The 15,131-nt window shown below is 38.8% G+C and overlaps 1 protein-coding gene across 1 annotated transcript in view; it reads left to right on the top strand.

Annotated features, from left to right (window-relative positions):
* LOC114046158 (growth arrest-specific protein 6-like) overlaps positions 1 to 15,131 on the top strand; it is a 126,313-nt gene that overhangs the window by 79,725 nt on the left and 31,457 nt on the right. The window contains exons 8-9 of the mRNA XM_027866407.1: positions 9,890 to 10,012; positions 12,179 to 12,301. Coding sequence (XP_027722208.1) covers positions 9,890 to 10,012; positions 12,179 to 12,301 — 246 coding nt within the window. The remainder of the gene's footprint in view (positions 1 to 9,889; positions 10,013 to 12,178; positions 12,302 to 15,131) is intronic.

The following is a 15,131-nucleotide window of genomic DNA, read 5'->3' as shown; positions in this document are numbered from 1 at the left end:
CTGAATTGGAATTTCTGACAGCAAGGAAAAATATTGGGAAATAAATAATTCATTTTCACGAATACGTGGGATTAACTAGATTCATGGGTTGTGATAGGGTGGTTCAAACTACTTTTTAAAGTGTCTTAAGATGAGAAGCATAGTCCTTCCCAAGGTGAAAAGAGCACTGAACTTGCCATCAGGGCTAGACTTGAGTTCTTGCTTTGTCTTTTTCTACATGACTAGCAAACGGCTTAATTTCTTTAAACCTGTTTCTTCCTGTGTAAAATAAGGATAATAATTCTTTTACTACTCTGATTCCTAGAGTTGTTGTAAAGAAAGTACTTTGTAAACCTTAAAGCACTATAGACACATGGGTTTTGTTATTATTGTTACTATTATTTGAAAAGGATGATGGTGGTGGTGGTTATTGTGAAGATCAAGTCAAATGAGACAGTGTATATAAAACACTCCTGTTGGGAGTTAATGAGCAACAAAAACTGCCTCCCTGGACACTAGTCCACTGGTGATTTAATCTTGTGTTTCTTCTTCCACTAGACATTTCATATATGATTTCCATTCCAATAAACTAGAATAATATGATGGCCTCCCTCGCACACAAAGCATTTGTGGGTGTTGGTGACAGGTTGCAAAGACTGTCAACAGCATCATGCCAAAAGAGTCAGGTAGGACAAGAACAAATATCTCCCTTAACAAGCAGGTGATAACACAGAGTCAGTAGCCATGTGCTGACCTGATAAAGCTTTTATTCTCCCTTTATTTGTTTGTTTATTTGTTTGCTGAACTATCAATCAACAAGCATTTATAAAATACCTACTATGTGCTAGGAACTGTATTAGGCCCGGGGTTACAAAGACCAAAATGAAAGTCCATCCTCAAAGAGCTTATATTCTAATGATTAACAGTGATTCCTTTCATGTTCAATACACACAAGTCAATACTGATTTTTGGTTGATTGTCCAAGCCTATTAAAACCAAAGAGATAATATGACCTCCTTAGCCTGTGGAAACAATTACTCAATTTCCCAAAGACTTATATTTCTGGATCTTGTAAGAACTGGACAGAGATAAGGGGGTTTGAATCTTGTATGTAGGGGTTATGTTACTATTTCCTTTCTGTCTTTATTAGTGTCCTACACATAATATTCAATCAACATATTTTGTTGTTCTTTATGAGATGAGGGAGAGACTTGACTGAAAAGATATTCACCACTGTGGATACTTAGGGGGCCCAGCATTTGCCTAAAGCAAGTATTTTTAACCTCCTTTTGTATGTCATGGAAGTCTGTGAAGGCTATAGTCTGCTCTGAATGTTATTTAATGCATAAAATACACAGAATTATAAAAGAAATCAATTACGTTAAAATAAAGATAGACTTTTTCCCTACTATCCAAGTTCTTGGACCCTTGAAATCTGTCCACAGACACCAGGGCAAGAATCCCTGGCCCAAAGCCTACAGCATTCCATTTCCTTAGTTTTCAGGGTCTCCTAAAGTTAAGAAGTTCAGCTGTTTAGTCTTGTTTTCCAAAAGGTATAGACATTTCCATTTTCCTCCTCTCAAAGCCAAATGGTTCTGCAAGTATTAAAACATTTTGGTTTAGGGGAAATGAGGTTTTTGGCATCAATATTTATTGCACATAATTTTTTTTCAGCTGCTTTGCCCTTTCTAAGTGTTTTGCATTATTTTCTCTCTCAGTGTCTCTGTGTCAAAATGAGGTGAAAGCTTACATGGCCTTTGACTAAGACAAGTGTTGATGAATTCTACAACTCTCTCCTCCCATCCCCTGTGCCTATATCAGATTTCCATGGGGGAAAAAAAATCTCCTGTCTCCTTCTGTAGAGTCAAAACAAACAAAGGGTGCTGGATGTAGTATGTAGGCTACTTGTTGTCACCCTGAAATACTTGGGGGGGGGGGCCCAAAATATAACAAAGAAAAGTATTCTTTTGTCAGTCAGCAAATGTTTCACATTCCATTCCACAGCAACGAACTAGTTCCTTCCTCCCTTTCCTGAAACACAGCTTTCTGCTGAGGCCAAGATAAATTCTTTATCTCCTGAACAACTCGGTCCTTGATGCCACTTGTGAAAAGTCCAGCCCGACCATTCAGCTCAGAAAAAGACCTTTCTGAGAGGCTTTTGGGCCAGCTTTACTGCCAAATACATAGCCAGGAAAGCAGATGGTAGATTTTTCAAGAGTCCTGTTAAATAATTGTATTTCTCATTCACTCCTTTACCTGTCTGGTTAAATTTCCTACTAAAATGGGAGCAAGAAATTAAAAAAAAAATCTTTTGGGGGCATACGTGTTGAGGTGAAATAGTGGTTGTTTAGAAATTGTGTGATAATTGTAGTTTAGTGGACCCAGACTGCACTGAGATTCAGGAAACTTGAATTCTAGTCCTTGTTCTACTCTTTTTTTTTTTAATTAGCTATTTGACCTTGGGCAAGTCACTCTCCCTCCCCTGGCCTCCATTTCCTAATCTCTCACTGAGTTGGAAAATCTGATCTCTAACTCTAACTCCAACTCTTAATATTCGAGAATTCTTTCAAAAATCTATCCCTCACAAAAAGGGCAGAGACAAGATAGGGCAGTAACAGGAAGAAGTGCAGCAAGCTCCCTCCCACCTAACTTTTCCAAACACATCCAGAAATAGACCAGGCTGAATCCTGATAAAAGAATCCAAGAGAAAAAATCAGAGTGAGTCATTTTTTCTCAGTCCAGGGCAGCACTAGGAGATAGAAAACAAAGTCTGTAGACACCAAGGGCATGGTATAGCCAGTAATAGCCACGCAGAGCATTCCAGTGCAGGGAGAGGCTGCACACCAGGGCAAGAGATCCCAAGACCTAGCATAGATAAACCTAATTTGAGAAGGGTAAAAGTATATGTGCCAACTGGCACCTCTTTTGCTCACTACCCAGTTCTGGTTCCCAGATCTAGGATTGACTGAGGAGGGGACTTAAGCCTAGGGATGAGATGTGATCATTGTAGGTTCCTTTTACTGAATAATGAGCAAGTTTAGTAGCAAGCAGAAGCTAAGAACAGAGTAGGGTCTCATTTCTAGCTTTAAGCCCAAGCTAAGTGCAGCAACAGTCTACTAAAACACCAACTAGGGCAAGCTAACACGCATGTTGTTCAGACCCAAGGCCAGGTCAGGCACTTGCAGAGCTCAGACCAAGAAAGCAGTAATAAGACTTTGCATTGGTTCAGACCACCTTGGAAGCACTGAAAGTTTGCAGGTTCCCAGCCTGAACTGTCCCCTAAAGTACTAGAAAAAACACAATAATCAATACCCCAAGAAAGCAGCAGCAAAACCAGCCCAGACATTCTCTCTAGAAGTGCACAGAGCCCTAACATAAAGTCCAAAGTCAGGAAGGAGGCTGGAAGAATAAGCAAACAATGAAAAGAATTCCATTATAAAGAGCAATTTTGGTGACAGGGATGCTCAAGACACAAATCCAGAAGAGAATGATTCCAAAATATCTACAAGCAAAGCCTCAAAGGAAAACATAGCTTGGTCACAAGTTAAACTGGAATTCATGGAAGAGATGAAGCAAAAGTTTAAAATGTTTATTTTTTTTATTTTTATGAATGAGATGAGAGCTATGGAATAAAAAACTGGAAAGATAATTAACAGCTTAACACAAGAGATACAAAATCATATCTAAGCAACAACCTTCTTGAAAATTAGAATGAACCAAAAATAAATGAAATAACAAGAAATAAACAAAGTTGAAGACTGTAAAAGTAGAAGGCATCTCATTGCAGAAACAAATGACTTGGAAAACAAACCAAGGAGAGAGAATTTAAGAATGATTGGATTACCTAAAAGCCATGAACAAAAATGTCTCCACATATTTCAAGAAAACCTAAGAGAAAACTGTCCAAATCTCAGAAATAGAAGGCAAAGTGGAAATAGAAATCTTACCAGTCACCTCCTAAAAGCAACTTCAAAATGAAAATTCACAAGAATATTATAGCCAAAATTCAGTTTTCAGGGCAAAGAAAAAAATACTTAAAGAAATCAGAAAGAATTCAAGAATGAGCTGTAGTCAGGATCACACACAATTTGGCAGCTACCACTATAAAAAAGTGAAGAGATTGGAATATGATATTCCAGAAGGCAAAAGATATAGGCTTACAACCAAGAATAACTCACCTAGCAAAACTAAGTATAATCCTACAGGAGGGAAATGAATTGTGAATGAAATAGAGAACTTCCATGCATTCCTGATTAAAAGACCAAAGCTATACAGAAACTTTGAAGTGCAAACACAGGAGTCAAGGGAAATATAAAAAAGTAAACATATAAGAATAACCATAAGTGACTAAACAAGGATCATCTATTTATATTTTAATATAGGAATGTGTGTCTACTCAGAACTCTAACACCATCAGGGGTCATGGAAGAAGTCGAATTAGACAAAAGATCTGGATGTAAGTCTGCTGTATCTTGATCTGAAAAGAAGAATGTGATGAGAAATTAATAGGAATATTTTGGGGGGGAAAGGGAGAGGAAAGATTGGGAAAGGTATTTCTCATAATCAGGGTATGCAAGTAGAAGTCTATAGAAACAAGGTTAAAAGAGTAAGGATAGTGGGTGACACTTGAACCTCACTCTTATCTCAGCTGGTCAAAGGAGGGAAAAATACACACACACACAGAATTGGGTTCAGAAATATATTTCACTAAACAGGACAGAAAGGAGAGAAGTGAAATAGGGACATAAGAAGAAAGATAGATTAGGCCTAAACAAAACAAACTCTAAGAATTTACCCAAAAATATTATAGTAGCTCTCTTTGTGGTAGCAGAGATGGAAAATGAGGGGATGCCTAATTAATTGGGAAATGACTGAACAAATTGTGGTATATAAATGTTATGGAAGACTATTGTTCTGTAAGAAATTATAAAGGAGATGGTTTTAAAGAAACCTGGAAAATCTGTATGATCCAATGCAGAGTGAAGTGAGCAGAACCAGAACAATTTATGTAATGACAACAATATTATAAAGACAAACTACTCTGAAACACTTATGTACTCTTCAGCATAATAGCCAACCACAATTCCAGAGAACTCATGATGAAACATGCTTTTCATCTCCTGATAAGAAAGGCAAAGAACTCCATGCAGATTGAGATATATTTCTTTTGGATATGGCCAATGTGGGAATTTGTTTTGCTTGACTATACATGTTTCTAATAAGATTCTTTTCTTTCTTTCTTTCTTTCTTTCTTTCTTTCTTTCTTTCTTTCTTTCTTTCTTTCTTTCTTTCTTTCTTTCTTTCTTTCTTTCTTTCTTCCTTCCTTCCTTTCTTTCTCTTTCTTTCTCTCTGTCTTTCTTTTTCTTCCTCCCTTCCTCTTTTCCTCCCTCCTTTTCTTTCTTTCTCAATTGGAAAGGCAGGAAAGGTAGAAAGGAGAAAAGGCAGATTTTCACAGATTAAAAATTTTAATTAAAAAAATAAAAAGAAGAAAAATTATCCTTCTACTGTCCCCATCCCTAAGTAATCCCTAAGTATTTACCAGCAGACCCAGGCATGCTGAAAAGATTAGGAAAAGGATTGTTGCACAGCAGGAGTAGCAGTCACCAAGTTATTTTTCCTATATCAAGATAAAGCACCTACCCCTGTTGGTGATCCATTTCAATCTTTGTTCCAGTGATGTATTTGCCTTTGTCATCCATGCTTTTTTTCCCCCCAAAGTCCTTTGGAGACCAGGCATTTCATATTGCAAATTAACCAAAGAAATAAACCCAGCCATGAAACTAATGCATGAAGTATAAAGGTGTAGTTTCCAAATGAGGAATATTGAGAAAAGAGAGATTTAGAACATTTAGGCTTTTACCTGTAGGTGAATTTCATTGGCTTTATGTTACTCTTTAATTCTTTAATCCTGTTTTTAATGATGAAATGTCATTACTACTTTTTATTGCTGGACCCAACCTGCTATTCATTTAATAAGAAAAGGTATTTACTGGTAACAGACCAAAATCAACTATGCAAGTATCTTAAAAATATATCAAGAGGCTATCTTGGGTCTAAAATTTTGCAAGTGTTTTGTTGGCTGAAATTTCTACAAAACAAACAAACTTTAAGGTCTACCGTCAAGGTCAAGGAAGAACTTTCTAAGACACTAAAGAACAATTGTGCAAGATTACTTAGCTACAGAGAGAAGCTCTCACATTGCCAGCTTTTCATCCTTCTTTGAATGTTGGGTGATCTGACATCTCCTTCAGGGAGCTAAGGTGACTCTCAGGATTGAAACCATGGGCAATGTTATGATTCATGCCAAATCGAAGTGGCATGGACAATGCAAAACAACAGCAATAACAACTACCTCCACCACAATAACTGTGCAATCAGATGACCAACTGCTTGGAAAGTCAGCCAGAAAACCAAACATAAACTCTATTCTTCTGTGAGTCCCTCAGGTACAAAGGTAGTGAAAGAAGCTTTCCCAGTAAAACATTTGTTGATAATCAAGAGGGAAAATTCTCCATTGGTGTTCTGTACTGTGTGTTTTTGTAGACATAAGCATTAGCCTTTAAGACAAGCTCCCATTTATCCACTCCAAACACAAGGTGAAATCAAAATGATCTGAGAGGTCCTTAAACTTAGATTCTAAAAGATTTGAGTTCACACCCTGATTCTGATACCCACTAACTGTGTGATCCTGGGCAAAACACAACTTCTCTGAGTCTCAGTTTCTTTATCTGTAAAATGAAGGGGTTGGATTAGATGGCTTAAGGTCCTTTCTAGCTGTAAATCTGTGGTCCTATGGCTCCATGGATCTATGAGGGGTACCCAGTCCTATGGATGATGCCATTCATTTCATGGTCTGTAATACAACACCTGCAAGTACAAGTAATCCTATACTTGGTGTTATCATAAAGGCATATTCCCCTGAGAAGAAAGCCTCCTTTCTATATGGCTGTCGTGGTCTTAAATTGTACAAGATTCCACAGAATTCACTTGAGTAAGCTGGAGTGGAAATAATCCATGGTTTTGGTTAAGTCACTTACCTCTGTAGGCTTCAAAAGGTCCCTTCCAGCTGTTAAAATCCTATGGTCCTCATGTTGAGTGACTGAGTATGAGATAAGAAAATATGGCACAGAAAAGAGAGACTGAATCTATCTTTTTAACTATCATGGGCAATTGATATCTTTAAAATTAGCCTACTATATTCTATTTGCATTATTCATATGTGAGAAAGGTATATTTAAAGCAGATATAATATTCCTTTATTCCCCTTCCCCAAAGGATCCTCCCCCCAAAATGGCATCCATTTTCATTCTTGGATAAGTCATCTGCCTAGACCTTCTCAGTGCTGTTGGAGATCAAGTGAGAGAAAGTATGTTTTTAAGTATAAGAAATAAAATTTCACATTGAACTAGTAGTGGTAAGCATATTACTGTCGAGCCAGGGTTCTATTTCCACGATGTTGACCCTATTTAGCTCAGAAGCATCTCCAAGGCTATCCAGAGCATCTTAAGACCCAAGCCCCCATGGGCCTAGTATGTACTGGAGGAGGTCATCCTCTGCTCCTTAGTCTGGGCTACTTCAAAGCCGGATAGTATGCAGTGTTTGGTAGCAGCAGGGATACTGTACAACCTATCGGCTAAACCCAAATTATATAGAATAGAGGACAGGATCGGGTTTATGTGGTAAAATTTAACATCACAATCGAGCAAAATTTTTTTGAATAAGATGAAATTTAATAGGTATAAATATATGGATTCAAAACCTGAATCTGACAAATATAGAATGGGGCAGATGTGGCTGAACAACAGGTCATATGAAATAGACTTGAAGGCTTTAGAGGCCTGAAAACTCAATATGAGCTCACCATATGATATAACAGCTAAAAAGCCAGTTTTAGCCTCACATGCATCAAGGGAGGCCTGATCAGCATTGAGGAGGCATTCCACACTAGCCGCAGCTCATCTACTGGACTTTATTTAGCTCTTTAACTAAATATTTTTTGAAGAGTCAGTGATCTGCATTCTGAGCCCAAAAGGTCAAAGACTGAAGGAAAAAGGGCTCATTTATGTTTTCTAACATAAATTTAGGGAGCTCTATCTCTTGCTGTTCTGGGACTCCTTGTAGGTCAGGGACTGGTTGGGTAGTACTTAAGTCCAAGGGGTTAATACCTGACACAAAGAGAATGAGATTATGGAGCCTTCAAGGAATGCAATAAGGGTAACATAGTTGTCTCTGAACAAAGCCCCTTTTCTTCACTATGCTGAATACCATGGCTAAGCAAGGTTGTGAAAAAGTCAGCAAGTATTTAATGAAACTGTTCAGTGTCTCAAATTAGAGTAGAAAGACAGTGGTTATAGAGATGAAATCTTGGCAATTTAAAGTCTATTACATGGCCTATCCTTAGTCCTCTTCCTTCCCTCCCTAGTCCTCCCCCCACCCTTCCAATCTCCCGGAAATTCCAGCCATTGAGACTTTTGATATAGCAATGGGCATTGTGCAAATATTCTTTGACGTCTATGTATAATAATAACTCTAAGCCCTGTATGGTAGAAACTTCTTAAACTTTTGGATTACCTAATTGTCACATTTGGGTGAGTTTTCCTGTCTCTGTGATATTGTTTCTGTTGGGTGCTGTATTGGACTGCATCATGGAAACTTCAGTTATGCTGGTGAGAACCTACTCTCTGTCTGAATAGCAGCTAAATGAGATTTGTTCCTTTAACCACGAGGCTCTTAAAACAACAGGCTGGAATTATGCAAATGTTTAACTATGTACTTATTATGCCCAGTTCAGCTTGTCATCACTTGTACCAGATCAGTTGAAATTCATTTATAAATGAAGTTTCCTTGTTGCATTGATTGAATTAAAGTGAGCAAACCCAACCAGAAATTCCAGTCACTTTGGAAATACAAGTCTAGATTTGAAACTTCTTGGGAGTATTGAGGTGGGGGTTGGGAAGAAGGGAAATGGAGAAAGGAAGTAAGAGAATGAGACAAATTCTATCTCAGAGTATAAAATTAATTGAAAAAATAAGGGCATCCAATGATTTTTTTTTTAAAAGTCCCTTTCAAGCCAGAATACTCAGTTGTGGAGGGAAAATATTTGAGCTCCTTTGAGACAATACCTTATTTCAGAGAGATTCATCTCCCTATGCCTGACATGCTTATGGCTTAGCAGAAAGGGAGGGTGTGGTAACCTCACAGTTATCCTCTGCTAATATTCCCTGTGAAAGAAACATTCACTGAAGATGATGGGAATTTAAGCATCGATGGCAGGTTACATCCCTGGGCCTGGCTTGGCCTACTGAGAGAAGTTATAATTAGGGAGATAAAAGATATTTTGAATTAGTCTGGAAGCCTTTTGGGTCAAGTGGAATGATTCCATTTGCTTTTTCTCCTTGGGAGGTCCTCTGGGATCCTTGGAAGAAAGCCAAGGTCCTTCTCTTGCTTTCTTCACCCCAGACTCTTGAACATTTCTGGGTCACAGCAATGTTTCCATCTGGCTGAAGTGAGTGGTCCACTCCTTACTCCAGAGTTTATCAGAATTTTTTTCCCCTGAAATTGGCCATTGAAATCTGTTTAGAACACGATGCTCTGTCTTCTACCAACCACAGTCCAAAAGGTGAGAATACTGGTACTGCTGGTCTGCCAGCCAATGTGGGAAGGATAGTTCCATACTCACACACTCTCAGTGACAGATGATGTACTTGCCTCACCATTTTCCATCGAAATTCCTCTCAAGACCTGATTGCTTTGTGGGGCGGGGGGCTCTTTGAGAAGACCATCTGTATTTGTTCCTTCATGTTCCTCTCACTTATTAGAGACAAATAAGTAAGAAAGTTGCAGATGAAATTGGAGTAATTTTCCTGAGATGTTTTCTTTGTCCTTTGTGTTTTATTGTTTTAAAAATCAGATTTGCCAAACCAGTGTACACCATATCCCTGTGAGAGAAAAGGAACAGTAAATTGTCAAGATCTGATGGGGACTTTCTACTGCCAATGTAAAGCTGGCTGGAGTGGAAAAATTTGTGATCAAGGTAAAAAGAAATGCCTTCTGACTGTTGATATCTTTCTTGCTTACTACATGCCTCACTGAATGGCTTAAGAACTAAGACATAGATACTTAGGACAGCCTGTAGTGTGGTTGAACAGAAGCAATATTCTCTATATTTGAAGTTGAGCTTATTTTGATTCTAGTCTTGGCCCTTCTGGTTTCTTGCTGTGTGACTTTGGGCAAGTCACTTCACCTCTGCTTTAGTTTCCTCACCAGCAAAAATGGGGATAATAATACTTTGGTACCTACCTCCCAAGGGTTGTTGTGAAGAAAGCCCTTTGTAAATCACAAATCACTATTTAAAAGGAAGGTTATATGTACAAGTCTGTTTGAATTTAGAGGGTAGGGAACAAAATCTTCTCTTCTGTTAATCCCTTATTTCCTTCTCTCTTCTCTCTCACTTCCCTTCTGCCAATTTCTGTAGAGTCCTTGTCTTGCCCCAGGCACAGGATCCTAACTCTGGCCTGAGGCAAAGCAGGGGAGAAATGGAATTCCTTCTTTGTACTTCCAGGAGAATTGGGAGCTGTCTTCAGCCAAGGGGATAGGACCACAGAATATGAGAAGGGAGGAGAGATTATTTTTAAACCTGGCACCCAGTTGGGTTCCAAGAAGAAAGTGAGCATTGTATGTGTTAATATTGCTAGCCATGTCAATCCTATGTTCTTCCAATTCAAACATCTGTGACATTGCCAACACTGGGCAGACTTTACCCAGAAGGAAGAATAGGAAACCCAAATGTGGGGTGACAGGATATATACCCAGAGGGGCTTTTCTAATGCAAAGGGAAATTATCCTTGAGAGGTAATGCTTCAGATATAGTTTGACCAGATTTTAACAAAACATTTAACACAGTCTCATGCTATTCTTATGGAAAAGACAGAGTGAGATGGGCTAATAGATTAATGAGATTTATTCAGAACTAGTTAAATGGCTGGGGTCAAAGAACAGTGATTGATAACTGTTTAATGGCTACTTCCAAAGGAGGCTCCCATTGGGTGTCCCAAGGATCTGGGTTTGATTCTGTGCTGTTTAATATTTTATCCATAACTTAGATAAAGGCATAGATGACAAATGTTCAGGTGACCCAAAGTGAAGTATAGCATCAGGTTCCAAAAAATAACTGACAGGCTAGAACCAATGTTTTCAATTGAATGAAATCAGTGTTAATAGACTTCACTATCACAAGATGAAGGAAAGTGACTAGACAGCAGTTTCTCTGAAAGAAATCTAGGGGATTGGGGGAATTATAAGATCAATATGATTCAACTGTGTGATATGACAGCCCCCCCCCCCAAAAAAAAGCTATAACTTGATATTGGGCTTTGAGGAATAAGGAAGAGAGAATACTATTGTATTCTATTCCAATCAAACCCTACCTGTAGTATTGTCATCATTCCTGGACACTATGTCTTTGGAAGGATATTGTTCAATTGAAGAGTTTCTAGAAGAAGGCACAAGGATGTGGAAGCCTACCATTAATTAGCTAGATGAGTCATGTTGGGCACTTCTCTGTGCCTTCATTCCTCATCTGTCAAATGAAGGGGTCAGCCTGGCTATATGATGCTGGGTAGGTCACTTAATCTGTCTGTGCCTTAATTTCCTCATCTGCAAAATGGAGAGATTGGATTCAGTGGTCTCTAAAGCCCTTTTCAGCTCTCAACCTATGATCTTCTGAACCTGGGTCTACAAGAGTGTTTTATATGAGCAACATAATTTGGAGGGGAGAGAAATTGGAGCAGGAATTCAGAGATCTGGCTTGTTCAGTAACTGATTCTGACCTTGGACAAATGGCTTAATTTCTGTACACTGGGTTCTACATCTATAAAATGAGCAGGTTGGATTAGATTGACCTCTAAAGGCCCCTTCTGTCTCAAGATCTATGATCTTGTGAGTCTAGTTTCTACCGGTTTTCTGCTTCTTATAAACTTTCTGACTTTTAAAAATCTATGTTAAAGGCCTAAAAAGAAGATTCCAGTGAAATCCCAAGATAATAATTTTGTTGCCTTTGAAATTTGCATCAACACCCAAGAATTACTCATCAGTTTGAGGGTCTGGGGTCAGATGTGACATAAGACATACACTAGTACAAAGTCTTTTTATGGTATTATGCTATCCAGTCATCCCAAGTTACCTTTGTCTTTACTTTTAGATATCAATGAATGTAGCCACCAGAATGGGGGCTGCAATCAAATCTGTTACAACCAGGTTGGTGGCTTCTCCTGTGCGTGTTACAGTGGCTACAAACTCCTCCCCAACAATAAGACCTGTGAAGGTAAGGGAAGGTCTACTTGGACTGAAGTTCAAAGTTGTGAGTCAACTGGGGCCACTTGGTAATTGTGAATCAAGATACTTTGACTTCTTCTCTAGGTCTTTCTCTAATTCCTGTGCTCCTCACCCCCTTTTTTCTCTGCAGTTATGCCTTTCTAATTGCCAGCTGCATGAAATAGTGTTTGCTCTTCCTAAAAGAAGCTGCTGGAGAACTATGGGACCTTTTCTGATTGTGGAGTGAGAGGGAGAGGGGGACGGGAGCCAGGAGAAAGTCAGTACATGCCTAGGCATGCCAGTGGTCCCTGGGCTCTACTCTCCAACACCATAACATTAAAATGACTCACCAGAGAATTTGTGGGTTGGAACTGGCCTAGATTGGTCCAGCTGATCAGCCCTCACATCCTGAGTTGGGAAGAGGGGAGAGGCTTGGCAGGGCCAATTGTTATGACTCTTTCCAGTCTCGATGAGCTTATTATACACAAGTTTGCTGTTTTGGCAATACCTTCTATGCTGGGGATGAAACTCACAGCTGGGACGTTTCAAGAGGAACCAAGCCAATATCATGGGGGTCACTTGGCTTAATGCAGCCTGCTGATAAAAATAAAAAACCCCATGTGTCTCTCATTTATCCACTGAGCCCATATCGATGGATTGTTCCACCTAACTATCCCTACTAGAAGATTGTACCTTTCATGGTCTCCTCTTCCCTTCTCAAATACTCTAATTCAAGACAGGCAGCTGATGAGCCCAGCTGGCCTCTGTATCCTTGCTTCTTCTTTAGAATGTGCCCTTTACGTCTATGTAGGTACAAAGGGGTGCAAGGGAGCCACTCCACATAGGATCTGGCTATAATCTGCTTGCACAAGGTACTATATAGGCTTTTGGCATTGCACCCAAGTCTTCCAATAAGGGTAATTTTCTCCCCCTCCCTAAAGTCAGGAAGACCTGGATTCAAATCTGGCCTCAAACATTTACTATCTGTGTGACTGTGGGCAATTTTTAACCGCTAGTTGCCTCAGTTTCCTCAACTGTAAAATGGAGATAATAACAGCATCTACCTCACAGGGTAATTGTGAGGATCAGATGAGATAATATTTGGTTTTAAAAAGCACTTAGAATAGTACCTGGCACAGAGTAGGTACTATATAAATGCTTATTCCCTTCCTTCTCTCCCTGCATCCTACATTTGTTGTGAGGATCCAAAAACAAAGTGTTTTACAAACCCTAGAGCATTGTAAATGACAGATTTAGCTTTTCCCTGTCATTATTGTTCACCTTGCATCATATCCAAGTCAAAGACAATGAAATTTAAACCCAACAGGTGAATTGTTTTGGAAAGACTGCTTCCATTCTTTTAGATAATCACTCTTGTAAGATCTCCAAAGATGGAAACCTCACATTTGCTATCAGGATCCTATTCTGACTACCTCTTGTTCTTGTAGTCAAGAAGGGTAGAGTGGATTGAACATAACAGAAAGTGAGTCAGGAGTCTGGAGTTCCCATGAACCTGGCTCTCCTATTACCCAGACATGCCAACTTCACTTCTCTGGGCCTCAGGATCCTCAGATGTAAAATGAGCAAGTTGGGCTAGACAGTTATAAGGCAGCTTTGAGCTCTAACATTCATCCCCTCCTCTTAGAGTCTTAGAGTCCCTTATTTCCTTTAAAAGTTAGCTTAAGCACCCCTTCTACCCTTCTCTGTATATTGTACATGTTTTCTCCCTGCAAAGGCTATAAACTCCTTGAGCCCCAAATCTATTTCAATTGTCTTTGTATCTCTGCACAGAGTAGTCATTTAATTGTTGAATGAAGTATTAAGGAATCTGGAGGGTTCAGTTGAAAAAAAATCTACTTCCATTAATAATTTAAGCATTTTTTTTTAAATCAGCCCCTAATTTAATTCCATAAACATTTATCAGGCACCCACAATGTGGAAGTCCTTATGCTTAGACACTGAGACAGCACCCACAAAATTGAAATATTATTTCTCCTCTCAAGGAGTTTACATTCAAGTAGAAGTTATAACAGATTCAGAAATAAGTAAATAAAAGGTAATTTGAGGAGCAAGAGACCACTAACTCACAAGTGTTTGGCATCAGAAAAGACTTATATAGATTTGGAAGGTAACAAATTAGCACCCGGAATGGGACAGCTCCTCCTGAAGGCTATAATCAAACCACCGATTAAGTTTCTTTTTAAGAAGCTAAAGACTCTCATTTCCTTTTGCTTTCCTTAGCGAACTTACTTTCTACTGCTTTGATTCAGTGTCTCTCTTTTCTAAACCCTCTCCAGTTTCTCTACCTCCCTTTTGAAGTATGGTGATCAATAAAACTTTCCTCTAATAAGGACCTTCAGTAATCAGAATACAATAGAAGGCTTACTTTCCAGTCCTTGAGTCTTATGCTCAAGTTTTTAATTTAGCCTGGAATCACAGGCTGTCTTTTTTTTGGGATAGCTTGACATTGCAGACTCATTCAGATGTAGGTACTGATGGACAGGCCACTGCCCATGGAAATCTCCCTTCAAGATATTCTAATTAGCCTAATACCTAGTCTAGAGAATCCTTCTTAGATGCTCTGGGTATGCTCTCACACACTCACAACTTTATCTTTTTTTTTATACCATTTGTATTTTTACTTTGGAACTCCAAATCTATGGACAAATGAGTCTCCAGAACTTGGGGTTCAAATGTTCTTTTTTTTAGCATATAAGGAAAAATCAAAACTTTTCCCACATACAGTCATTGCCAGCGTGATTCAGAAATACTCGGGCAATTGTATGCAAAGTCAGTCAATCAATAAGCATTTATTAAGCACCTACCATGTGCAAAGTGCT

This window comes from Vombatus ursinus, unplaced genomic scaffold (genome assembly GCF_900497805.2).
Source record: "Vombatus ursinus unplaced genomic scaffold, bare-nosed wombat genome assembly UNPS02014781.1, whole genome shotgun sequence".
In the NCBI taxonomy this organism is placed as follows: domain Eukaryota; kingdom Metazoa; phylum Chordata; class Mammalia; order Diprotodontia; family Vombatidae; genus Vombatus; species Vombatus ursinus.
Note: the sequence above shows the minus strand (reverse complement) of the source record. Positions and strands in the feature narration are given on the sequence as shown.